Source organism: Acanthisitta chloris, unplaced genomic scaffold (genome assembly GCF_000695815.1).
Source record: "Acanthisitta chloris isolate BGI_N310 unplaced genomic scaffold, ASM69581v1 scaffold10171, whole genome shotgun sequence".
Classification (NCBI taxonomy): Eukaryota; Metazoa; Chordata; class Aves; order Passeriformes; family Acanthisittidae; genus Acanthisitta; species Acanthisitta chloris.
The window spans coordinates 6,048-31,893 of record NW_008655508.1 but is presented as its reverse complement, the minus strand read 5'-3'; the positions used below and the strand labels follow the sequence as shown (position 1 = coordinate 31,893).

The 25,846-nt window shown below is 44.1% G+C and overlaps 1 protein-coding gene across 1 annotated transcript in view; it reads right to left on the bottom strand.

Moving 5' to 3' along the window:
- Positions 1-5,509: 5,509 nt before the first annotated feature.
- LOC103811002 (carbonic anhydrase 4-like) overlaps positions 5,510-25,846 on the bottom strand; it is a 22,301-nt gene continuing 1,964 nt past the window's right edge. The window contains exons 3-9 of the mRNA XM_009083939.1: positions 10,542-10,595; positions 10,033-10,203; positions 8,161-8,318; positions 7,200-7,292; positions 6,893-6,956; positions 6,592-6,755; positions 5,510-5,698 (exon numbers count right to left, since the gene is read on the bottom strand). Of these exons, the coding sequence (XP_009082187.1) occupies positions 5,510-5,698; positions 6,592-6,755; positions 6,893-6,956; positions 7,200-7,292; positions 8,161-8,318; positions 10,033-10,203; positions 10,542-10,595 (893 nt within the window). The remainder of the gene's footprint in view (positions 5,699-6,591; positions 6,756-6,892; positions 6,957-7,199; positions 7,293-8,160; positions 8,319-10,032; positions 10,204-10,541; positions 10,596-25,846) is intronic.

Below are 25,846 nucleotides of genomic sequence, written 5' to 3'. Positions count from 1 at the left end.
CAGCAGTGCCTTCTGAGTTCCAGGACATAAACCATTATGTTTTACTGCATGTTTGTGTAATGTTATGAGTTTCATATACAACAAACCCAACTGATTGCAGCTTTATAAAGACATTGCATTCTGGATAGGAAATGTCTATGATTTATTTAGGGTTTAATCTCCACATCAGCACAATCAGCAAAATGGTAAAACTTCTGCCTTTCTTTCTCTCTCATAAATTCTTCATAACTACCCATATCTGCAAACAGATCCATCAAGATCTTTCCCTTACGTGCTGGGAACAACGAGCAGCCTTGGTAATGTGGGAAGGGAATGGGTGTTGGCATTCTGAAGGTAATTTCAGGTGCTAGAAAACAATATATTTTGGTGAGGTGATAAAAAGGAAGGGCATGGAAAAGTCTAGCTGCACAGCTAGGAGATGGATTATGGGAGAACAATACCCATAGTTGTTAAAACAGTGTCAGCTCTTTGGATTTTTTTTTTCTTTAAACCAAAACTGTGTTTTGAGTACTGAATGTCTAAATCACTGCAGAAGATATTAACAGGTAAAAGATAATAAAAGAACCCAAATTGATTAGGATCTTTTACCATTTATGATAACAACTTTAAATGCAAATTGCATTCAACTGCAAGAAGGGAAATAATGTCCCAAAGGCATTTCAATTAATTGCTGTAGTTAATTACACTCATAATTTTACTTGTGTGACTAATTATAATCAGGTTTTGTCGGTGTAGATGGATTTATTTCGGATACTAAAAGCCCCAAACAGCAGGTTATTTTTAGGAAATACTTCATGAAAACTGCATGTTCCCATTCTCAGCAGTTGGTTTGTGTCTGCTCAGGAGGAGTTTGGAGGAGATGAGGAAGGGAATGTTTCCCAGGCTGAGGAAGTCACTGTGGCCCTGCTGATGCTGCTCAGTTGCTCATGGTCCCAACTTTGGTGGCTTTTTATCCTGTGATGGGCAACAGAGTCCCTGATGATGGTCCCAAGGTGTCAGCCCATTCCAGAGGGGTCTGGAAAGGCACTGGAAGTGTCACTTTCCTTTTGGAAAACCTAATTTATATATGATTTTTCTCCTATATGGACCATTTCCCACAGCCACCTCTGAGTTAGCAGGACATTTGTTCCTCTGCCATTGCAGTGGCTTTAAATCCCAACTCCTTTTAGTGCTTCATGGAAAAAAAAAATTCAACAATTTCACCTCACGGAAGTTAAATCACTGATAGAGTTAAAAATCCAATTTTACTTCCATTTTAAAAAAAAAAGCTTCCCATCTCCAAGAGTAATAATTTCTCCTAGGATCATTGATGGAATAGACCCATTAAGGTTGGAAAGACCTCTAAAATCATTGAATTCAGTGGGAAATTTTGGGGTGGTGTTTGCTCCTGTGCCAGGCACAGCATCAGGCAACGTGTTCCTCTGTCTCTGGATTGGTGTCACACCTGGTATTAGCACATTGAACCCCAAAATTAGCCTGGGAAGCTCAGTAGACTTCCCTGTATCCTTTTTTTGGCTACAGGTGGATATTTCATATGGATTTGCTGCATGATATCTGTGGAATGGGAAAGCTGCTGGGGATGTTTTACCTGGATTTGCTCTATGACTTCTGTTCAATAAGTACTGGCAAATGCTGTTTGCCCTGTGAAATCCACTTTTGGATGGGCAGGGAAGGAAGGAGCAAAGCAAAAAGCTTTATCCTTTTCTCCCAGCAGTGATGGAAAATGAATTTTGTCCAGAAAAGTGCATTTTGAGCTGTGTTTGTCAAGGAGGAGCTGAAGGCACAATGAAGCCTCCAAGTTTGTCAGAATTCTCTGTGGGTAATGTAAATATGTTTCTTGTGAGTAATGCTTCAGTTTCCTTGTCTCTTTGTGCTTCCTGAGAAAATGTTTTGCTGAAAACATAATGTATCAGGAATTTTTTTTGATGCCTGCCCCTCCTGTCACCCTCTGCTCCCCTGGTGATTGTGAAGGAGCAATGTTGGCCTCGTGTTCACGTGGCAGATCTGCTCCTTCACCTCCCACAGCTCTGGACAGTGCTCTCAAGCCAAGGTGCAATCCAAATCTGATTTTTGGATGTGTTGCACAACCCCATGGAATCTCAGCTCGGTGTATTATTAAAATCAGGGAGGATCTGCTGGTCCAGGGAGTCCTTGGGTGCTGCTCAGTGCAGGAATGGGCACAGGTACAACCCCAAACCAAAGTGCAAACTGCTTCCAAAGGACAGAGCTCATAAGCAAAGCTCTATCCAGACCCTGATAATCTCCCAGAGGTTTTGGTCTTTGCACTCCTGGGCACAGTCACTTCACACATCTGGTTTGCTGCAAGCCAAATGCTGCTCTACCTCCAACTTGATTCAGATTGATGAAACCCCTGCCTAATTTTTTTTTTAGTTTTAAACCCAAAACTTACATCTCTAGTGGGTTTAGTTTCCAGTGTGCTTTCATTTTTCTCTTGGACTCCAGTTTTCACCCCCAGAAGATTAGTTGTCAACTCAGGCTCTTAACATATGTGAAATATATTAGTGAAGTTCTATGCTTAACTTTTCTGTACATGGGAAAATCATGTTCTTTCTGGATCCTTCTAAATACCTCTGTTCCTTCCCCCACCCTTTCCTGTATTATCACAGCTTGGCTAGTTGTCCTGCAGGAGTTACTGTTGTTTCCTAGTGTCTTCATAATATACAGAGTTTCCTGCCAGACATAGCATAGACAACATTCCTGACAATCAGCACCTGAACCTACCTGTGGACCAGCAAATTGCTTTTCCATAACTATCTTCACAAAAGCAAATCAAATGTCCTACTTAGAGCCTTCCTGTCTTTTACTGCTGGTTAAATGGGGATTGGCTGTTAGTCACTGCTCTAATGCTGGTCCTGTCACTGTCACGTCCTGCCCAGGACAGAATGGGTCACCTGAGTGCACATCCAGCAAAGGACAGGCTGAACTGGATCACTCTCACAGGTGCAGATTGTAGCAATTCCCTTTTCCTCATTGCCACAACATCCCTGAGTAAAAATAGTGATGTCTAGCCAGATCTTATCAGCACTTAGAGAGGACTGACCTTCATTTCGGCACATTTTTTTTTTCATCCTCTTAGCTCTGCTTTAATATATTTCATAGTAAATAAGATCTTTCCACATCGTAATTCATTACTGTAAAGGCTGCTCTGTAAATACATGGTAAACTGAGGCACAGCCTAGTGCAAAGTTGCCCTTGTGGTTTATCATTTGTCACTAGCAATAAATGACTTGGGTCCTCCATAGTTTCTTCCAATCATCCTTTGCAGAGCTGCCTAGGAAATGGGAATCAGTGGATTAAGGCTGAAAGGAGAGGGATGGTGTGCACTGATACATCTCTGTTAGTGCAAAAGGCCCAGTGAGGAGTGTTTCCATCCCTGCCCTTTAAAACAGGAGCTCCCAATCCTGCAGGACTTCTGTGCCTTGGACTACATTGCTTGTGAGTCTTGGAACAGGACCAAACCTGAGCCTTTCAGAATATTCCATTTGTTATGTCTTGTGCAGGCAAACAAAGCACCTTTCTGCCTGATCTCTTGCTGCTTTCTCTGCTTGGGATGTAATGGAAACAGCTAAGAGGGAGAAGTTCAGCAGATGGGTGAGCACACAGCTGTTAGCCTGCATAACTCACTGTCCATGTGTTTTTGTGCAGAGGTGAAGCTTCCCTGAGTAGATCCATAGCATCCTTTGGTGTCAGCATCCTCTCCCTGCTGGGCTGGGTGTGTGCCCCAGCTCTGCACTCCTGGCTGAAGTGCCATGCTCAGAGCAGTTTTGCTACGTGCAGAATAACCCAGATGATGTGAAATAAATCTCCAGAATGCTGCTGACACTAGAAACAGCCCCAGGTACTGCAAATCCCTTCCTGCCCACCCCATAAACCCAAACCCAACCCTAAATATTGTGAAGAAAACAGGGGAGTAAAAAGTCACATTCCTGTTCTGGAAGAACTTGTGGATTCCCCTTCAGCAAGGACGAGAGAAATGAAAACTCACAGCAATTAAATGATAGGTCTCTGTTCAACTTTAATCTTTCGTTTATGTTTGCTCCTCAAAAGGTTTTCAGTTAAAAATACAATTGAAGTCTTGATCATTCCTCTAAACTTGAAAAGGTGGATTTGCTTTCCCATGTGTATTCTTTAAGGCTTATTTTATTGATGGATAAATACGAAAATAATTCCCCCTCCCTCCCTGTGTTTTCTCCTGTAGTTACTCTCACTGCCAGGATTCCCCTGAAAATGGCCATAAAACTGTAGTATAAAGTCATCCCTGCAAACATTGCCCTAAAAATACGAATCTGCTGATATGAAATCCTATTGTGGTATGGCCAAACTCTAAAATTCTAAAAGAAGCTGTAACATGTGATATGTGGCATTAGCCAAAGAGAAATGTTCTGTCTGCAGAGAGGCAACTGGAATAACAAGAGGAAATCCCATTTCCCAATACATTGGGGGTTTCTCCAGGTAATTGGGTAAGATCTGAAGGAATCAGTTCAAATCAATCTTTTTGGAAAAAAATAGGAATCTTAACTCTATGTGAATATTGCAGCTGTTATTATAAAAATTATATATATATATATGTATATAAAAGGAAAGTTCACACTGAAGTGTTCACACTAACATTAAAAACCTCTAACCTGTGCTAGTGGAGAGACATATTCCTTGAGCTGTCCCATTTTATTAGGCAAATAAAAAAGATAAAGGGTGATCAGAGTCTCATGCTTCCAATGCATCCCTCCAAAGAGAGGGAATTTCCCCAGATGTGCCACTGGTGCTCAGGGATGAACCTCCCTCTCCCCCTCTAGCACATCATATCCCAGAGAAGGATGCTGAATAAATACTAGGGAAATCTGATGGCCACAGCCAGGAGATTAGGTGAAAGGAATCAGTGTCCTTATCTAAAATGAACTTCAGGGTTCTGAAGGCAGAAGGGAGATGTTGTGTTGGTGCAGGTGAGATTTGTCACGTATCCTTCCCTAGAGGGGATGACCCAGATGTTGTTCCATTGTTTGTGAGCATTTTTTCTTTGCTCTGTATTGTACCTTTGGGTAGGACAGTGGGGAATTATAGGAATTACTCCCCTGATTTGCAGTGTTGAATGTAAACATACTCCAAACAAACCCCTTCATAGGCACTTAGGAACAGATTCATCTTGAAGGTCCTCGGGCAAGTGTCCTTCCAGTGCTGTGTTCAAACTACTTGCAGATGATCCATCCTAATGTTTTCTTTAAATGTTTTGGTTTGTTTCGATCTGAATCCTCATTGCTTTATCTGACAGATCCTTTTCTGGTGGTTGAGTGCACTGAGTGTCATTTCATGGAAGAGCAGCACAGAAGTCTTTGGTTAGTGTCTGGAGCAGGTTAAACTCTGGTTTTGAGATATGATCCATGAGTTGGTAGTTAGATTATTTGATACAAAGAACCAACAACAGCAACAATAATGGCAAAAACAACCACACACATTCCAAACAGACCAGAGTGTTGAATGAGGTGAGGAATGTTCACTGGGAGAGGGAGCTGAGGATGTATGTGAGAGGGAGGACCAGCACGGAGAGCGTCGCCGTGGGCAGGAGGACAGTGGAGCTGGACCAGTACACCTTGCGCTCGTACAGGAGCTGAGCTGGCCTGAAATTGTCAGTCATGGGGGTTGAGTTCTTCCCATCAAAGTGGAGTGCTGCAAACTGAGCAATCTGCAGGTGTGGAAGAAAAGAATAGCTTGGTTAAATCCTTTTTTTTTCCACCCTACGCTGGGGATTGCGGCGTTACAAATCTGCGACGCCTCGCTCTGGTTTTTGATGTGTGTGGATGCATTAAAGCTTGCAGGAAACACTGTGACAGAGGCCACTGCCAGAGGTCACCAACAGATGAATTCTTTCAGCCTTGGAAATCATGGGGACTTCCTTTCTGTGGGAGCCAAATGCTTTGTCCAGCTCAAGGTCCTGCTTACCCCAGTCCTGACGCACGCGGGGCCGTGCTGGTCCGTCATGTCACAGTGACACGAGGTAGGAGGACAAGGATTTCTGGCTTGGCTTTGTTTTTATCTGCACTGTGTGATGCTGAGCACTGCCCTGTGACTGAGGGGACTCAGGAGCTAAAATACAGACACTGGCTCTGAGCCAGGCTGTGCAATCTCTGGTCAATCCCTGTTCTCCAGGCACTTGTGAGTCAGTCTCCTGTTCCTCTCTGCAGGACAGAAATGAGCTGCTTACAGCTGATGCTGATGGACTCAAAGCTTGGATTGTGAATTATTCTGGTCTCCTGACAGTGGGGGAAGAGCTGTGAATTTTGAGTGAGCAGGTGAGAGCAGTGGAAGTGCTGCTGACGAAGTGCTGAGCTAGGCAATTACCTGTGGGGTTTTCTTGGCTTTCTCTTCACGTCGTCATTTCCCCTTCCTTCCCCTTTCCTGCCATTTGCTGAGATGATTTAACAGGGTCAATCACTGGCACTAGGGAGTAGATCTAGGCTGATGCCAAGGGAGTGTGTGTGGCAGGGACTGGGCAGTGGAGCAGCTGATGGGGGAGGACAGCCAGCCAAAGGGGGAATCACCACAAACAGACCCTCCAGTCTGTCCTCTGTGCCTCACCTGGGTCTGACTGAGCTCAATTGGCTTCTCAAATATTGTCCAGATGACTCCCTCGTGGCAGTCAGGTGTGGTGAGAGACCCCTCATACCGATAGTACTTCCCAAGCTCTTCCTCAGGTGGGAGAAGGGACCTCAGTGGCAAAGGATCAATCTTTGCTGCTTCCCCTGGACAAAACACGAGGAAATATTGCTTGGAACACGTGTGGCTGCAGGTTTTGTTCACATTTATCTTCCACACACCCCTCAATGCCAGGGCAAGCCACCCCACAAACCTCATGAAATCCCTGGCACAAGTGTCTTACCTTTGTATTTAATATTCTTTAATTCACTTAACAGAGTTGCATAGTTTGGATTTTCTTCTTCAATCTGAAAGGGAAAGGTTTTGATTCCAGGTCATTTATTTCTCAACAACTCATCACTTTAAAGCAATTGTGGCTAAAGCAAAAAGAACCACAAGGCTAAAAGGTAACAGGTTCTAGAACCAAGTGCTGGTAGAATGTGGAAGATAGGGAGGCTTAGCTCTGGGGCTGCTGTAATATTGACATAAACAGTCACTGAGCCAAACCAGTGGTAGATTTGAGATGAGCAAGTCCAAATTTGGCTACTTACCTTTATAAAGAAGGCTAAGACAGCCAATCCATCCGTGTTCTTCTTGGCCTCCGCTAGATCTGAAAGATCTTCTCTTATGTGCACCAGGTGAAGCTGTAACACAATAGCCAAGGCCAATTATTTGCTCATTTTCCTCTACAATTGGTTGTTGTGAGTGTGGCTTCTCCATCCCTTCACTGTCACGGGGCTGGAGCTCCTCAAGGCTCTCAAACTGGGGACAGGAATCTCGAGGCTCTCAACCTGGAGCAGGAATTATGCAGTAAATGGGCTAAAATTTGGAGCTGCTCTCATCATTGCTGATGAATGGACATGGTGGGATTTGATTAGAGGTTGGACTTGATGATCTTGGAGGTCTTTTCTGGCGTTAATGATTCTATGGCTCAATTTCATGCTCCTCCCCAGGAGGTGAAGGACTCTGTGGCTGTTCCACTGCCCTCACTTAGCCTGTGCAGTGGAACAGGTTTTTTTGTGGTGTTTTGGGAGGGGGATGGTTCTCTTCCACCAGTCCATGTGTTTCAGCACCAGTGACCTGCCTTGCCTTGAAGAGAATATATTTTTTGGTTGCATAGGTCAGTTCATGGTTGCAGCCCAAGAATCATAGAATTTTAGGGGTTGGGATGGACTTTAGAGATCATCCAGTCCCAACCCCTGAATACCTAAAAACAAGCAGTGGCAGAGTGATGTACCACTGAGCTCCCAAAGAGAGAACTCGTGTTTAACATGCTGAGCATGTAATCAGCCTGTGTAGACTTTCAAACATTCCTCATCCCAAAGGGCTGTGTGATTCCAGATTTGGTGTGTGCTCTGTGCTTTCCTGTGTGTCCTTAGTGAGCAACGTGTCCTTGGCTCTATATTTTCACTGTCAGCCTTGTATGGAAGAACTAGCCAACAGTTTTTGTCAGCAAATTCTAAAGAGTCAGAGCTGTGGGGTGAAACCATGACCCCCAGCAGTCTCACCTACCTCCATGGCATGTTTCTCTCCATCTATGCTGTGCTCCGAGCCAGGGATGCATTGCAGGACATCAGGCACTCCCCAGTGCAAATGGAATTCTACTGCCTTGTATTTCCTTCTCAGACCTCCACCTCCGACTTTAGGGGATGTTTTTAGTGTTACCTTAACTGGGGAATACACAGAAGTTGGTTCAAAGAAAAAAAATTAAATCAGGTTATTAATGGTACGTGAGAGTAGAGAGGTGTGTCCTTGAAATTCAGATTTCTCCTAATGTTCTGGCTTGGTTTCCATACTGAGTGTTCCAGAAATTCAGCTCTGCAGAAACTGAAGTCTTGCAGAGTCATAGCTGAGTTTAATTTGAAATGAATTATGACCATCATGACCTCAGAAGTCAGAGCCTCTTATACCTTTCAGAAGATCCTTGACCATCATGACCTCAGAAGTCAGAGCTTCTTATACCTTTCAGAAGGTCCTATATTCCTTTTTTTTTTTTTGGTCTAGGACAAAGTATTCTTGAAAGTAAATTTGCTGATGGTTTATTTGGGTTTCAACCATCATCTTAATCTCCTATTATCTGCACTGCTCCTTGTCTTTTAGGCAGGATTTAAAGACATTCTGGTTTCATTTAGGGTAGTGCTGCAATTTAAGCCTAAGCATCCAAGTCATTATATCTGTTTCATGTGATGTTTGATCTGTTTTTAACAACAAACCCCAATTTTCTTATGAGATCTTTTTCTAGCTGGACATCACCATCACTTCCTGTGACTTTTTGAGGTACATTTTGAAATTTTACTTGTTAAGGACCTCTCCATTAAGCACTTTTCTTTCCATAGGGAAGATTTTTTGGCTTGCAGCCCCAGAGATTTCATTTCTCTTCTGAATTCCAAATGAACTCGAAGCTTGCATGAATCATTTAGTTCCTTTGCTTTTTTATCTGGAAATGGATGAGTCACATCTTTGTGGGCTCTGTTCAGCTCCTAGGACCTTTGAGACACCGACCTTTCCTGCCTGCCTGTCAGCAAACATAAAGATAGTCTAATCTCACCTAATTGCAGCTGGAATTTAAGCAAGAACTGGCCTCATTTAGCACAGGAATTGGTTGCCCTCAGAAAGAAGAAATTTGAAAAACCCAGATTAATCCCCTAATCCTTATGCATGGCTGGGGAAGAGGAGAGTTCTGAGCAATCCTTGTGAATGTTAATGTTCGTGTAAAGGCACTGTAAAATGGACATTCTTGAGTAGCAATCTCTAATGGGCAAGTCATTAGCCCATGTATTAGTGAAGAGTCAAAAAATGCCTTTTTCTGCACAGTTCTGTCACAACACTGATGTTTTAAACCAGAATCTGTGGCTGTGAACACCTCCCCAGCTCTACCTTCCCCTCCAAGTCAGGGAATATTTGCCACTTGCCACTTTCTGCCTGAAGGATTTGGCAGTTAATGAAGATTTGAAGAACACCACGAGATAATTTAAAAAAGAAAATAGGCCACAGATTTCTTTTGAAAGTTGAACTAATAGAACCTAATTTTGTTGAAGCATCATTATCTCTATTGCTCTTAGTGAAGAACAGTGGAGGAAGTGAAACAGTTTTAAATTGCTCTTCACTGATTCACTCCTTACTGAATCAGTAGCTTATCAACACAGATTAGATTACTACTGTGTGCAGGGAAAACAGGTTTAGATCTGGGGAGGTTTCAGCTCATGATTAGAAGAGTAATAAGACACACAGACACTCCGTGAGCCACTGGTGGAATGACCTTCCCAGGTGATGTTTTTCTTCAGCAGAAGACTTTGTGCAGAAAAAGTCAGAAAGCCCAGAAATGAAGGATTTAAGAGCATTCAATTAGTGAAATCCCAGAATGACATATTTGGCAGTACTTGCCTGTATGTCCATTATTTTCTATGTCCCACTTTTCAGAGCCCTTCACATCATATCCTTCAAAAGTCAGTGGCTTCAGGCTCCTGTCATAAATGACATTCCTGGTGACAATGTTGATAGGTGACTGTTTGTTTCCTTTGCACGTGGCATCTATGAGATGCCATCGCTGAGGATCTGTTGGAGGATGAGGAAAATACTGGGTTTAATGTAGGCAGCAAATCCTTAGTAAAGCCAAACCACCCAACCAATATATTCTTGCTAGGGAAATTGAGGAATCATCCCAACTTGTTTCCTCTGAAGCACATTTGGAGTTATCTTTGTGTTTGTGGCATTATACTTGATTAAAACAAAGTGAACAGTGACCACAGTCACTGATACCTCCCAAATCTCCTCCCTCAGGTGTCCTGTTTGGCACTGACATGTACAGATCAAACTCTGAGTAGTGTGAATTATTTCTATCAGGACAGGAGAATCACTGGTGTGACTGGAAAACCCAAACTGGTCAGCAATACCTTCACACTGTGGCTGCTCACACTTCTGGGACTGATAGCACCAGTGGCTTCCCACTGCAAGAAGAAAGAAAAACATCAGGTGAGTGAAGAGCTGTGCAAATGAACAGCCCAAAAAGCAGCAGTGAAGTGGGTTGGGATCCTCAGGGTGATGACTGGACACTAAGTTTTGACAACTTCTTGGTTTGTGCTTCTCCTTTTCAGGAATTTCATCCCACCCCAGCAGGGTAAGATGTTTCATTCCTCCAATGGGTGAACAGGTGGCTGGCAGAGGTCAGTGCTTCAACTGCAAATAAATCTAGTTGCTAAAGATGCCTTAGAGTGTTGATACCCAGAAGCAGACTGAAAGCAGGAATTGAACAGTTAAAGCTGAAAGCATAAAATATAACTTTACTAATAGTACTATTTCAGCTTAATTTGCAAGACAGCAAGGATTGCACAGTACAGATAAAAAGCTGCACTAATGGTATTGTTTTGGCTTGGTTGGTGAAACGATGCACCTTGTCTATAAGACAGTAGAACTAACTAGACTCAAATCTTGGCAGTGGAAGGAAAACTAAGACCATGTGGAGTGTGGAATAAAGAAACAAAATGTTCAAGATAGAGGCCAGGTCAGCAAGGCATGCAAAACTGTCCAAAGGGGTAAATGGTTGCACAATAAGGGTGTCCAAAGGGCACTGAGGAAGAGGAGGAGCTTCATCTTCACAACCACCAAACGACCACCAGGACCATGGGACTGATGCCAGGAGGGAGGAGATGGAGGAGGAGTATATGCTAATGATTTCTGAGAACTAGTTCTAATAAGAACCATCCATTCCTGGAAATAATGAACATCTATGAGCATCTAATGTATAGAAACTGTGCAGGTTTTGTCCCTGGTTATCCCCCTTGTGCCCAGCACTGAATAAACAAATCCCTGCTCCTCAGAGATACAAGGCTGGGAGTAATTCTTTTCCAGCCTTTTCTTGGCATCAGTGTGGAGCACGTGAGCAAGTCCAGTTGGGTTCTGTGGTCAAACGATTCAGAAGAGGATAAACCCTCAGTAGGCAGCTCTAGGTCTCCTCCTGCTCTTCAGTGAGTACCTGATGTTCCCCCTCAAGCAGTGCTAGCAGCAACCACTAGAGCTCTGGGTTGTTAGGGCTCTGGATGAGTTGCAGTTGTAAATAATCTGATTTTCACACCTTGGCCTCAGCAACTCCTTGAGGCAAAAGTTCCACGCCCAAGTACACGTAGAGTTAAAATAAATTTCCTTACATCACTTCTGCACTCACCAACCTTTCATAGATTTGTAAATTCACTTATGCAAGAGGACTTACCTCACTCTGTTCCAGGAACTATTTTAAAGCTTACTTGGTGGGATAAGAATTTTAAGAAGCAAAGGATTTCACTTCCTGGAACACCTGAAGGATCTTTTGCCTCACTCAGCTGGGATCCATCCCACGAGTTTTATCAACAGAACATCTTAATTTGACTTTTTCATCGTCAGGAGCAATATGAAATTTGGAGGGAAGGAGCAGATTTAACTCAAGTATGTGTTGGTTTGTTTACCTCAGGATGCCTCAGTGGCTCTTGGTGAGAGTTCTAAACTTTAAATGGACAGGAATATTTTAACAAGAATAGTTCTCTTTGCCTAGTTCACTTTCATCCATAACAACTCGAAACCACTCCTAATCATGATTAATACTGCAGCTCCTCTTTGCTTATGATGAGCAAATTATAGACATTTTAATAATGGCTAATCAATTTTAAGGATTATTACAGACGAGTCCTGTCATTAGGTTGCTAATTACCTTAATTGTAATTTATAACACACCTGCTGGAAGCCTCATAATGGCTTTTAACACCTTTTTCTTGATCTACTGATAGCAGTGCATCCTTCCATTAAGGGTTTAGGAGTTATAAATAGAGCCTTGTAACACAGACTGAGACAATCAATATAACCTTGAAAAAAATGACAGTTGTGGTTTTCCTTTCACAAAAACTAAATTTCTGCTGAAAACTACCAATAATGTTGACTCAGTTTCCAGTTTAGCAAGTGTTTAGTGATGTTGAGAACAAAAGTAAACACCAGTGTTGGTTTGTCTTGAAGAACCAAAGGGATTTCTGTGTTGTTGTTCCATTAATGTTTTGTCATTAGCCAAAAATTGGTTTTGACAAGGCCTTTTTTTTTTTTTCTTTTGACAGGCTTCCAAACACACACAATATTTAGCTCTCTAAAATTGATCTTTGCTTTTTTTTGGTTTTTTTCAGGCCTGTGTACACAAGACAGTGGCCTGACCTCCAGCATTTCCTCATCCCCTCTGGGACAGAACCACCAGTGCCAAGCACAGAATGTCACCAAGCGCCTTAATCAATAGTTTCATCAATAAATGCCTAAAGAATACCAGGTAAGCTGATGCCCACACTGCTTGGCTCTGGTGCATGTGTTAGTGTTTGTGTGGATGGATGACTTCAGGCATATTTTTGGCAGCTGCTCTAGCTCAGTGGTCAATCTGTGCTCAAACAATTCCTCACCAGCACCATGAGATTGGTGGTTTTTGGTGATTTATGCATGGACAAACCTCCAGGAGAGAGAAATGCTGCACAGCATCACTAACCTGGAGGTGAGAGGATGGTTCCCTGCAAAGCTTTGCTCTCAGACTCTTTGGGATGTGAGTTGAAGCGGAGAGGGAAATTGTCAGGTGAGAACTCAAGGTCAGTTGAGGTATTCTGGTGTGTTTACCATACACTCCTGGAACAAGGGCTACTGCTCTGGGTTTGCACAGTGCCTTGCACAATGGCACTGTGAGACATCAAAGCTTTGCTGCAATGCAAATCCAATTTTCTGGTCAAAGTGGTGCACAATCAGGAGTAAGTGCAGCAAGCTCAAAGTTGTGGAGCTTTTAGACCTAGAACTATAAAAATCAGAGGCAATTACAGGAAACACCAAGGGAAGGGAAATAGTACCAAATCAGCTTGGTGGTGGTCCTGAATCAGTGTCTCTGCCACCAAATATGTTAGTGTCCAGTGTTCATAAGCTTTCCACTGAACTCCTGATATCTATGAGCAAACAAAGAATCTGTTTTCTCTTCAGTCCTTATCATAGTTATGGTTTGGAGAGCTGGATGGTATCAGTGAAGTAGAACAGGTTATAAATTCATCATTTCGTAAGAAACATGTCCTTAAAGAGGTTAAACCTCGAACAATGAGCTAATTAAACACTACAGAATGACTGAGCAAACAGTGTATCAATGTTTATGGTGAATTAGATAACTTCTTTGCTGGCAGCAATGGAAAATTAGAGAACAGGATCTCTTGTGTAGATACAGCTCAGGAGGAGCCACTCTGCGTTTCCCTGAGCCACTTGGAAGGAATATTTGCATTTGGATTTTGCCCCAGTCAGGTGTGATTCCTCCCTAGGAATGGGGACATTGTATTACAGTGGCTCTTTTCTCCCCTGAGCTTTATTAGGGCTGCATTGCTGAGGCAAGAAGGGAAGGCACTTGTGCCATCCAGTCAGTTGTCTGTGGTTTTAGGCATGATTATGCCCTGAGGTATGTTGCCTAGTCTAGTTTTAATTGTCTGAGCGGCTCCTGCCACTTCCCTTAGGAGACTTTTCCACAGTCTATTAGCCTTCACTGTCAGGAAATGTTTCCTGTTTTATAGTTTACATTTTCCACTTGCTTATCTGCATCCCATCACTCCTAGAAATATCACTGAACCGCCCTAAACAATTCTTTTCCCTGCCTGGTGTTTACAGCAGTCAAATAGTTCCTTCATAATCTGTAATTCCTGTTCTTGCTTCATCCATCCTTTGTCCCATCTCCTGACAACATGCCCTTCACCTTCCCACATTTCCACTTCCAAATCTCTTTCTCTGACCCCCTTTCTTACAGGGCTTGGTACCCATCACTCCATACCCTGCACTGCTCTCACTTGGCTGCGCTTTCAATCCAACTCAGGTCCCACATTCTCTTTCCTGTTGTTATTTTATTGCCTGGAAAAATGCAGCAGAAAGTGGATTTTTCAGTGCTTTAGGGGGTTGGTTTGTTTGCTGGTTTTTTTTGCAGGGGTAGATATAGATACAGACACACACCTGGACTTACAATGACTCTATTATCAACTGTATGAGGCTCTAATGTTGTATTGTGGATTCTTGGTGATGTCCCACAGCATATGTGCCACAGTGACTTCACTGGGTTTAATTTAGAGCAGGGCTGAACTGTGCTGAAGGCCTCCTCTTCCTCCAGAAAGTTCAGGACAGTTAAATTTAGGGAGTCTCTCTTGGCAACTGCACAGTCCTACTTATCTCTGTTTCTTCCTTGTCAAATTTACAACTGGTTTCCTGCCCAAAGCTGTTTCTTGGCACCAGGATTGCTGGAAAACAATACAATTACGTATTGTTTTCATTTCATTGTAAACGTTTTTGGATTGTTTTAGCTATCAAGCCTGGTTTGGAAGCTGGAGGCAGAAAATTTCTTCAGTTGAGAACTCCCTCTCCTGTTCACTTAGGGGCTGGAGGAGGACAGTGCAGCTGGCTGGGAGCCAGGCTGGGAGCAGCTTGCCAAGGTGCTATTGTGTGATCTAGGAAAAGACCCTTCAGCTCTTTGGCCCATGCTCACATTGCCTGAATTCCAGAAAAGCTCCTAAATCTACTTTGTCCTACTTGTTCCCTGCTTGCTGCCCTACTTGGACCTGTGGAGCTGCTGTTGGAAGCCCAAAGTCCTGTGAGTCAGGGACAGGTGCTGTCCAGGCTGGCTGAAAATGCCCTTTTCACTTGTCCATTCACACAAAAGAATCCCTAAACCAGGTGGTTTTTTTCTTTTTGTGCATAAAGTGGCTGAAATGATGAATTCCATCTCTTTACAGCTATTTTTATTGGCTGTATTTAACCTCTTGGATGACCTTTATGCCACCAGCAGCCTGAAGCACTGACAGCAAGAATATCCTGTGTTGTTCTTCAGTTCAAATCCCTTCTCGCTTTCACTGACTGACTCCTTTGTTTGTCCCTTTAGCTCTTGTCACCCTTTCAGCCACGTCCCTGCTGACCATCCCTTGTTCTCTGGGACACAGCTCAGTGGTTTTTGGAGAGCAGAGGCTGCCAGAGCTCTCCTTGCTGCTCTATTGTGCTCAGTGTTCAAACCCATCCCCAAACCCTCTGTCCCCTTTGCAGCAGAGGGAAGTCCATCCAGCATTTTTTTCCATAAAAATGTCAAATCTGGGTTTACACCTGATGTATTTTTAGCTTCGGTTTGTGTTGGGCTCGTCCTATTTTTAGTTGGCTTTGTGAAACTTTCTATTTTCAGTGCAAAAGACAAAGCAACTTACAAGCAATTGTTAAGTCTGTCTCTCTAATTAATGAGATTGTTGAGCACCCACTAAGCATATATACATAAGTCTATTTATACATCCTGAAGTGCTACACATCCTCAGGAAGCCTCGATCAGCCACTTTGACACACAAAAGCAGTTCCCAACGTTTACTCCTAGATTTGTGTCTCTCTAACCATGTAAAGCCAACTGTTCATGGTCATTCATTGCTCTTCTAGCCGCTTTCATGTGGAATTCTATTTTTCAGGGTGATAGACATCTGTATGTATGTACATTCTGAGATAAAATGGAGAGTCAGCCTTGAAAATCAGCTTTGTCACAGTGGTGAAGCATTACAAGTCACCACACCTGATGTACATTGTGTTTAGCATGTGCACATGTGCACATAAATCACATGTACAGAGAAATCACATGTGCACTTAAATCACATGTGCACTTAAATCACATATGCACTTCAATCACAAGCTCAGTGAGCTCTTTGTAACACAAACTAAAGGAAAAAGGCAGAGACTGAAGGATTCTGGAGATGCCTATTAACATCTGCAAACTGCTTCCTTTGTGTCAGAGAGCAAGGAGAGTGTTTTTAGCTGTGACCTGTGATATTGTTGTCACCTCTGTCATAGATGTGTGTCCTCATAAATGTGCTGTATCAAGGATAGAACTGCTCCTTAACAAAAAATGAGTATCCAGGGCTAAGGTGATCTGTTACTGTGAGGGATTTTGCTTTGTTTAGTTTAATAGAAAGACAATTCAACCCCCCCCTTTTTTTTTATTTTTTTTTAAAAAAAGGCATTTTAAAAAGTAATTCCAGCAAATCACTTTGTGGCTTTACTGTCCTTCTGTAGTGCTTTATGCTGGGGTTATGATGACTAATCCTATGGCTAGAAATGTGGCTAAAAATCTAATAAGAGGCCCATTAGGTGTGTTCTGCAACATAACAAATCATCTCCTGCACTGTTGCAAACTGGGCAAAGAGCCTGTTGGCATGGGGAGAGACACCTTGCTGAGGAACTCGGGCTTTGCAGCATATCTTGAAGACATCTGGAAGACCTAAAGGCTTGTGCTGGGTGTTTGGCCAGCTGAGAGAAAGGTGTCCCACAGCAGCACCTGCCTCTGAAGGTGTTTTTCAGCTTCCAATCTTCAACATCTCAATGGAAGAACCAGGAGGAATTCCAGTTTCCTTTAGTGTCACCGTGCACAATTGGCATCGTATAAGGGCTATCTCAATTCTCACACTGAGAGTTCTATAGGAGGAGAGTAGTTCCCAAGCTGAAGTCACCTTGTCACCTGTGTGTGGCTTCTGCCATGCTCCTGTGCTCCCTCAGAGCAGAAGGGAAGAGCAGCAGGACTCCTTGGGAGCTTGGATTGCTGGCACAGGATGAGGCGACGCAGCACATCGCAGTTCTGCATGAGGTCAGAGCTAATACAAATTGATGACTCTGTGGTGTCCTGCTAGCCAGGCTGATCCTTAAATGGAGCATTAGTAATGTGATTGGGGCCACTGTGTACCTGGAAAACTGCCTGCTCAGTGCCTGTCACCAGGGAGGAACAACTCTGGGACTGGGAGCTGCGATGCCCTTGGAGGCATCAGCCTAGGGAATAATCTGTCTGCTCAGGAACTTCAGTGCCCCTTGGGGCATCTCATAGACATGTGCTGCCTTAGGCACAGCATGGAGCAAACTAAGCAGGATTCATGCCTGGGGATGGTGTCAGCACTTGGATTCATGTGGGATGGAGACAGCACAAGTGGCCTCATAACCCTTCCACGGGTCAGGTTTTCAGCCTGGGTCTGTGATGAATGTGGATCACACCAAAATGTGTCTGCACAGTACCTGTCCTTCCTAGCTTCACACACAGACTTAGGCACAGCATGGAGCAAACTAAGCAGGATTCATGCCTGGGGATGGTGTCAGCACTTGGATTCATGTGGGATGGAGACAGCACAAGTGGCCTCATAACCCTTCCACGGGTCAGGTTTTCAGCCTGGGTCTGTGATGAATGTGGATCACACCAAAATGTGTCTGCACAGTACCTGTCCTTCCTAGCTTCACACACAGAGGGATGAGGTTCCTGGTCTGGCACAGTCATCCATTTGTGCATCTCAGGTATATCTTAATGCCACTCCTGGTGAGCTGCAGAAATGTGACAATCTTATCTGTGACTAACATTGTCTTGCAACTGCCTCTCAGGAACTGATGCCCAATGTTGTCCTTTTCCTGTTGGCCTTGGTTCCTTGCCCCCCAAAATGAAACACTGGGAATCTCCTGCTCTCAGTGCACACTCAGCATCCTGATGAACGTGAGCACTCGTTTCTCCTCACACTCAGTGGGTCTGACAGTGCTGCCAACCACTGATGTGTGTGGATATCAGTAGACAGGCTCAGATAAAGCTTTCCATCTCTTCTGGCACTTGAGTGACTGCAAGGGAGGCAGAGAGGGAAGCCCTGAGGAATGTATCCTGCATAAAGATTGTTACTTGAGATCAAAACTCTTGTCTGCACTGAGACAAGGAACCACTCTGGGATACTGTCAGTGTCAGCTTGTCAGCTATCCTGAATCCTGTGTTGGATTAGATGGGTGGAGAGAGGGAAATCAGGCAATCCATACCTCCTAAAGCACCTAAAGCAGCTTCTGCCTCACTGCCCTTCCTCTCTGTTCTAGGTCTTATATTGCAGTTATCATTCTTCTTTCTTAATCAACTGAAAATGTGACTTTTTCATCCCAGATTGTGTCTAAGTGCACCAACATCCCAACTTTGCCAGCCCTAAACTGGATTTGGAATACATCTCTACGAGTGTGTGCAGCCTCCACCGTTAGAACTGGGAATGGAAGAAGTGACAGCATCTCCTTTTTGTGCCACTGACAGAGCTTTCAGGGATCCTTTGCACTTGAATGGCCCCGAGGAAAGCTCAGGGTGAGAATTGATGCTGACGTCAATGTCCGCATGGTTATGTAAATTTTATGTTTGTGAAAGTTCAAAGTATGTAAGGAGAAATATAGAAAATTCTAGGAATCATGTTCTATCAGGCATCAATCTTTTGGAGCACCAGAGCATGGACTGTGGGAGATTTGTCTTCTCATGGCTGAGTCCTGGTCTGTGATAAAGTAAAAGGTTAAAACGTGCTGGGGTTCATTCCATTCCTCCTAAAGAAAATTAGCTCTCAGTAACACCTGGAGCTTGCCCTAACTCCACCCCAAAGCTCCTAGAAGGACTTTGTCTGAATGGCACTAGAGGGAATCTACCATTGATCAAACCTCTCTCCCACAAGGTTTGGAATGTTCCTGTTGGAACATTGCACATATTTTGGTTTTCTTCTGCCCCATAGCAGCACTGAAGGATCTGAAGGGAGTCAGAGAGGGACTCTGTGTTAGGAACTGCAACGATAGGACAAGGGGAAATGGGTTCAAATGGAAGGAGGGGAAGTTTAGGTTGGATGTGAGAAAAAGGTTTTTTTCTCTAAGGGTGGTGAGACCCTGGCACAGGTTGCCCAGGGATGTGGTGGCTGTCCCAACCCTGGTGGTGTTCAATCCAGGCTGGATGAGCCTTGAGCATTTTTTTTCTGTCCCTGCCCAGGGCAGGGGTTGGGACTGGATGATCTGTAAGGTCCATCCAACCCTTAAATTCTATGATTCTATGATCGCTGAGCTCTCAAAAGAATCAAACAAACCATCTGAGGTGGATCAGTGCAGCTGGGAAAGGAATATGCTGAGAGGTGCAGAAACCAGTGGTGAGATGCTGGGCAGAGTTTTGAAGGAGATATTTTCCCTTCCTGGTGCTGGTTGATCTCTGGGCAGGTGTGTGCACCAACGTGCCTCAGTTTCCCTCTTGTAGAACCTTGCTTCCTTAGAAAGCCCTGTAAGCACTATTAGAGGCAATTTTAAGCCACAGGTGCTTTGATATTAAGACAGGTCAAGGCTGAAAGCAGTTTGAAAGATTAGCAATCAGGTCATTTGACTATTTAAGTGTGGTGAGTTATGAGCTGCCCAGATTAGAACAGCCCAGGTGGAGGTAGGTTAAATGAGCTGCTCAGTGGATCTCACTCAAGCTAGTTCTGAGAAGTGGCAAAATAGGCATGAAATGCTTATTTAAAAAAAAAAAAAAAGATGCATTTCAAATACAACAAGAAGTAACTCAAGCTGATCCTCAGAAATGGAGCTCCTTGTAGCTTTTACCTTAGCATAATATATCCTGTGAAGCTTCTACCTCAGGAAAGGTTTGGAAAAGAAGGTGAAGGGGATAACAGGTTTCTTATGTGTTAGTGACTGTGTAGTTTGCCTCTATACTCAGGGGGAAAGAAGTGGAAATAATCAGGATTGGGGGGAAAAACCCCACAAAATATAGTATACATTCCCTACGTTACTTCCCTCTGCTGCGGCACTAATTACTATGATCTAATAAAGCCACAAAGGTTTTCTAAGTAAGTTCCCATAATCAACCCCTTAATTTAGCAAAGTGTTAATCAGTCAGGAATCAGTGCCCAGCAAACACCAGTTGTAGACTTTGGAAAAGCAAAGGCTCTTTGTGTTTCTGTTTACCTGTACCACGTGTGAGAAGCCTCTGGAGAGAAAACACCTCTGAAACACAGACTGCAGGACAGGGAAGGTGTCAGCACTGCCAGGTAAGGGGCTGGGGAAGCTGCTGAGGCATGGGGAGGTGATTAGGAGCAGAGAAATCAAAGTGGGGAAGCCTCAGGGATTCCACAGTGCTCAGGTTGAGCTCCTTAGGGCACTTTCTCAGCCTGATACCTGAGGTCTGAGAGCTGAACCTTGATCTGCTCCAGATCCACCTCACTTTAATAGACCCTTGGTGCAGTGCTTCCCTCTGAGACCTCTGATCATGTTGTATCTCTCTGTTCCTCGGTGCACTCTGCTCCATTTTACTGCAAACAATAGGCTCCTCATTACTTTTAAGGACTGCAGATTTTCTCTCTGTTTCGGGGGCTCTGTGCTGGTGTTTGCCTGGGAAAGGAATTCACTCAACCTTTCAGCATTGCTGATTAACTAGAAGTGCAAAAATACCTTGTGCATTTTACAATACTAATTATAGATCACTATTTGTTGGAGTCATCCTAAGTGCACAGTGCACTCAGAGTGCCCAGGGAGCAAAAATAGATGAGGCTGCTTGGGCTGATGCAGCAAAGACATATTGTTCTTTCTCTCTCAGCACAATTTCATCTTCTGTCATACACAGCAAAGCAATAAAGGGAGAAAACAAAAACCAGCTCTTTGTTTGAAGAAGTTTTACAGACAAAGAAATGATGTTTCGGTATTTAAATACACATATGTAATTAAATAGAGGGAGCAAGTCAAACCTCATTGATTTTTCTTGGAGGAGGAAGGCAGATAGGATCTCTAAAAGGTGAAAAAACCCCAAAAGCACTCACTCATTCATAAGAAAAGGCTATGCTTGATATTTTACCACAAATCCTAAAAGGCAGAGAAATAGATAAATCCTTCTCCATCTACCCTATAGAAGAATTAGTCTGTGCTCCACATCCTGATCCTCAGAAACAGCTCAGCAGTCAGAGTAACCTCAGCATGGGGTTAGAAAGAGTAGACAAGGACTTACCTACTGCCTCTGTCTGGAGAATGTGCAGGGAGAACAGAGCAAGGAACAGCAATTCCATTCTCTATTTTAAATAGGCTCAGTGTTGACACCAGAATTGATTAGACTCCTCAGGATGTGATCATATTTCTGCTCTCAGTTTTATACTGGAGTAAGTAGTCCAGGACAGACCTGAAAGCCATAGCAGGAAGGTGAACTCCTCCCCTTTGTAATTTCTCCAGATTTATCCTGCTCCTGATTTGCCTAAATTTATTCATTCTCCAAAGTGAATGGCAAAAGGAATTTCTTCCTGGCACTAAGCAGCCTGTAGTGAATAACTGGGACTGGACAACCTGCACACGTTTAGTAAAATGCCACATTTTTATTTACTGGCAGGTTTTTTTCCCTGAGAGCTCACATGGCATTTGATTAGTGCTGCATTAAGGTGTTTCTTGGTGTTCTTTCAAAAAACCCAAGGAAACAAACAAAATCCCAACTTCCCCCAGACTAGTTAATTTGTGAGAGAGGAAAATGGGAATTCTGTGTTCAGAGGCAGGAAATGTTTATTCGTTGGCATCCAACACCTGGCTTAGATAATTAGGTAATAATCCTTCTTTGATAACACTTTTTCTTAATTTTTCTTTCTGCTACTGCAATATAATACAGACAAATCATATTTTTTCCTGTTCACTGTCCTATCTGAAGTTTTCAATTCCAGTGGCAACTCAGACTTTCTGTTCAATAAACAAAGGTGTGTACGGAAAAGCGACACAAATACTCTTTGCTCTGGAGCTTCTGTGGCAGTCACAGTTTATCTTTTAATTTGGGGGTGGATTTTGACACAACTGAGGGAAACAAATAAGGGAGTAAAACTACTTTTTCCTCTCCTTTTCCCACATTCTGGGTTAGGTGGAAGAAGAGCAGAGTGTCTGCTCCCACGTGAAGGGGTGTCCAGGGTGAAATGGTGTTACTCTGGCTGATGGGAGCAAGCAGAGCCATCCAAGAAGGGTTGAATTAAAGAAAGGAGGCAAGAAATTGCTCCTTGCCTTCCCCAAGAGCTGCAGCTCCCTGGGCATGGGGCACACGGGCTCAGGACCTGCAAGAACAATCTGAGAGCTGACTCACGAGCAGCTCTTTTATTCATAAAAAAGCTGGCTATAAATAACATTCCAACAATGAGGATTTGCTGGGGAGTGTTTTTCCATGCTGGATGAGGTCGACTAAAGCCTGCACAGACGACGATTTGCGTAGCACATGGAGCTAAGACAAAGAGTTACTGCGGTGACGAGGACAGTGAGGGAATGAGTGGACGTTTGGGGCTCTCCAGGGTCGGTAGAGATGTCTGAGCAAGGTGCAGGCAGAGCACACAGGGCTGAAAGGTTCTGGCAGCTTTCAAGGGCATCCCCAAGACCTTATCCTCTTGGGTTTTTCCCTTTCCTGGGGATGGTCCTCAGTGAGGAGCTGAACCAATGCTCTTCGATGGATTCTGTTGGCTCTATTTCTGTTTATTTCTCCAAAAGCTAAAAGCCTCCTAGAAACTCTCTGCTCAGCACTGCAAATCTGAGGTTAGAAAGGTTGATCTTGACAATTAGTACTCTTGGTTTGGTTATTTTTTTTTCTTTGCCTTTCTAACCCTTCCAACCTGTCATCATTAAAGTGCTAACAAATTGCACTGCAGACGTGCGGGCTCAGTCTTTATTTGTGCTAGAAAGTGAAGCCACACTCAGGGAGAGACCTTTCCTGTAATCCCAACAAACAGAGCAGACATCATGTGAGCTTCTTTTTCTTTCCCCCTAAAGGAACTCACCTGTCAGGTGAGTTATCAGCTCTCCATGGCATTGCTGCACCTTGGGCTAGCTGTGAAAGGAATTGCTCTGTGGGTGAGTTTCACAGAAAAGGCCTTTGGATGCTGCACCTAGAGACCTGTGAGGACCATGGGCAGACAAGGTGGGAGAAGTTAAGCAGGGAGGTGACAGCAGAGCATTGAACTCCAGGTTAGTTTTTCCTGGCATAATGATTGCAGTTGGCTACAGGGTAGGTAAGGACAGGTGGGAATATCAAAACCAGTGGAAACTGCACTTAGTTTGTGGCCTTGAGAGCCAAGATTTGGGAGATGTCCCCTTAGACCTGCCATGTGTGAGGTCTGACATTGTCCTGCTGCTACCAAGGGCCTCGAGGGCTGTTGGGAGGGTGATGTGATGGCTAATGAGGGTTGTGTGTGTCTGAGCCAAATGAGCTTACCATGTGCTGAGGGGAGGAAGGGCAGAGCTGCTCCTAAGCTCCCAGCTGGAGGGCTCCATCCCCCTGTCCCAGTGGATGAGGACTGGCTGGGGCTGACTCTTGGCACAAAGGTCCCAAAGTCAAGGTGGTGGCACAGCTCTTTGGCTTGGAGGCTCAGCTGCTGCTCTCAGGAGGAAGATCTGAAGGTTGAGAGGGTGAGACTGGCTGGAGTCCAAATCCTGGTCATAAATGACCCAAGAGGAATTGCCTCTGCACTGGGAGAGGGAACCACTGCCCAGAGACTCCAAACACAGGTGAGTCCCACGATTAGCCATCGGGGGGTTGGGACACCCACCCTGAAGAGAGGGAGAGCCCACTGAGTGCCCCTCAGTTAGGGGTGTGTTCTTTTCTTCATCAGAGCTCCCTCACACTCAACAGGAAATCTGGAATTTCATGGCTCTTGCTGAACCAGAAACATTAAGTCTTCATCCTCCACATGGAAACGTGGGCTGGATCCGATTGTCCCGGTGTCTGCTCTGTTGGGAACATTGTTCTAGCACAAGGTCATTTCCATGGAACAGCTGGGAGCAGGGATAAGGTGTATTCTGGCTTCTTCACACAATAATTGTCAGTGCAAGGCTCTGCCATGTGCTTAGTTTCAGGTACTTGTTGATGTTTGTCTCTTTAGACAGCGAAACACAAGTTCCCCAGAGGTGCAAACAGCACTTCTGGCTCTGCATCGAGGGGGAGAGGGTCTGGTTTGGGGGAGTCCTTGCCAATATCTTGAGACTTGTAGCTCCACTAGTGCTGCAGAGCAGTGGGAGATGCTCAAGCCTGTTTGTCTTCATGGTGAGGGCCATGAAAGCAGAGCTGAGACGTTGGACAACTCTGAACCTGTGAGGCAAGAACTCCTCAAAGAGAGTGGGTGGGGGAGGAGCAGAGCTCTCTGTTTTCAAAACATCTCAGGAAAATCTTGGAAGGAGATCATACATCCCATTTGTGTCTTCCTCTCCAAAGAGGAAGACTTTAATCTGCATAAATTAAAACATAAATTGGATAAATAGGCTCCTTATTTGTATTACTCCCTTTCCTGACTGTTCCCTTTTCACAGGGCTCCTGATGCCCATTGAGAGGCTGAGCAGATGGACACTGATGGATCTGCTGAAGGTCATGGGAATGAACCTTGGATTCATGGAATGACTTTGCCTCGACGCTTAGCCAAGTCGTGTGTCACTTGGAGTTTTTTTGGCTCAGGTTGGGTGTTGTCTGCAGTGTGCTGAAAGTGCAGATCTGGAGTGCAGGGAGAAAGGTGAACCATTGCATTTCCCAGAAAAAAAGATCTGGTGCATCAGGAATGTGATTAGGAATTCAATGTGAGTTCAGGGAGAATGTGAGAGGAAAGAAAGCAGGACAGTAAAATCCCTCATGCTTTCAGTGGTTTGGCTCGTGTGTACACTGTGTGTGAGACTCTACAGGACACACCAGATCCCCTGTAGCTTGTGCTGCAACACTTCTGCCCCCTGTGCTCTGGGATTCTGGGTTTCATCACATGGATGCAGCTTTTCCTCCTGTAGTTTCAGGCATAACTCTGGTTTCTTTGTGTATTATCAGCATAAAAGAGAGAGTTGCTGTGCATCACCCTGAGATGAGAGTATATGTTGTCCAAGGGTTACTGTGCAGAGCTGGGTCTCAGCTCCTGAACTGGATTTCCTGTTTTGGAGTTACTTTTGGCTTGTCCCAGCTGGGACCTGTTGTTGTGACCCCCTGAATGCTGCTGAAGGTTGAGAGCTGCAGTTGTGGGCAATTTCTGGGACTCAGAGCTCAGGTGGGTGAAGTTGGATTTTTCCACTTAAATCATCACTAAACATTCAACCTGAAGCTTCTCATGTCTCTTTCTCAGCCTCTTCAAGATGGTCAATGATTATTGTCTTCTCCACAGGCATAGTCATTAGACAATTATAGCTGAGCCTTGAGATCTCTACAAGATAACAGCATTTCTTACACATGACATGTATCAAACCAACACCAATCTGGACATTCAGACAAAGCAATGTAAAAGCAATTCTAGGACTAAAGAAATGTTGTAGAAGGTGAAATCTAGATAAGCATAAATCAAAGGCTGCCAGCAACAAGGTAGAACCAGTGTTGGAGGTGTGAACCTGAGATCCTGGAGATTAGATTGAGTTCCCTGGACTTTGGTGTGATCTTAAACAAACAAAGAGATTGGTCTTTTCC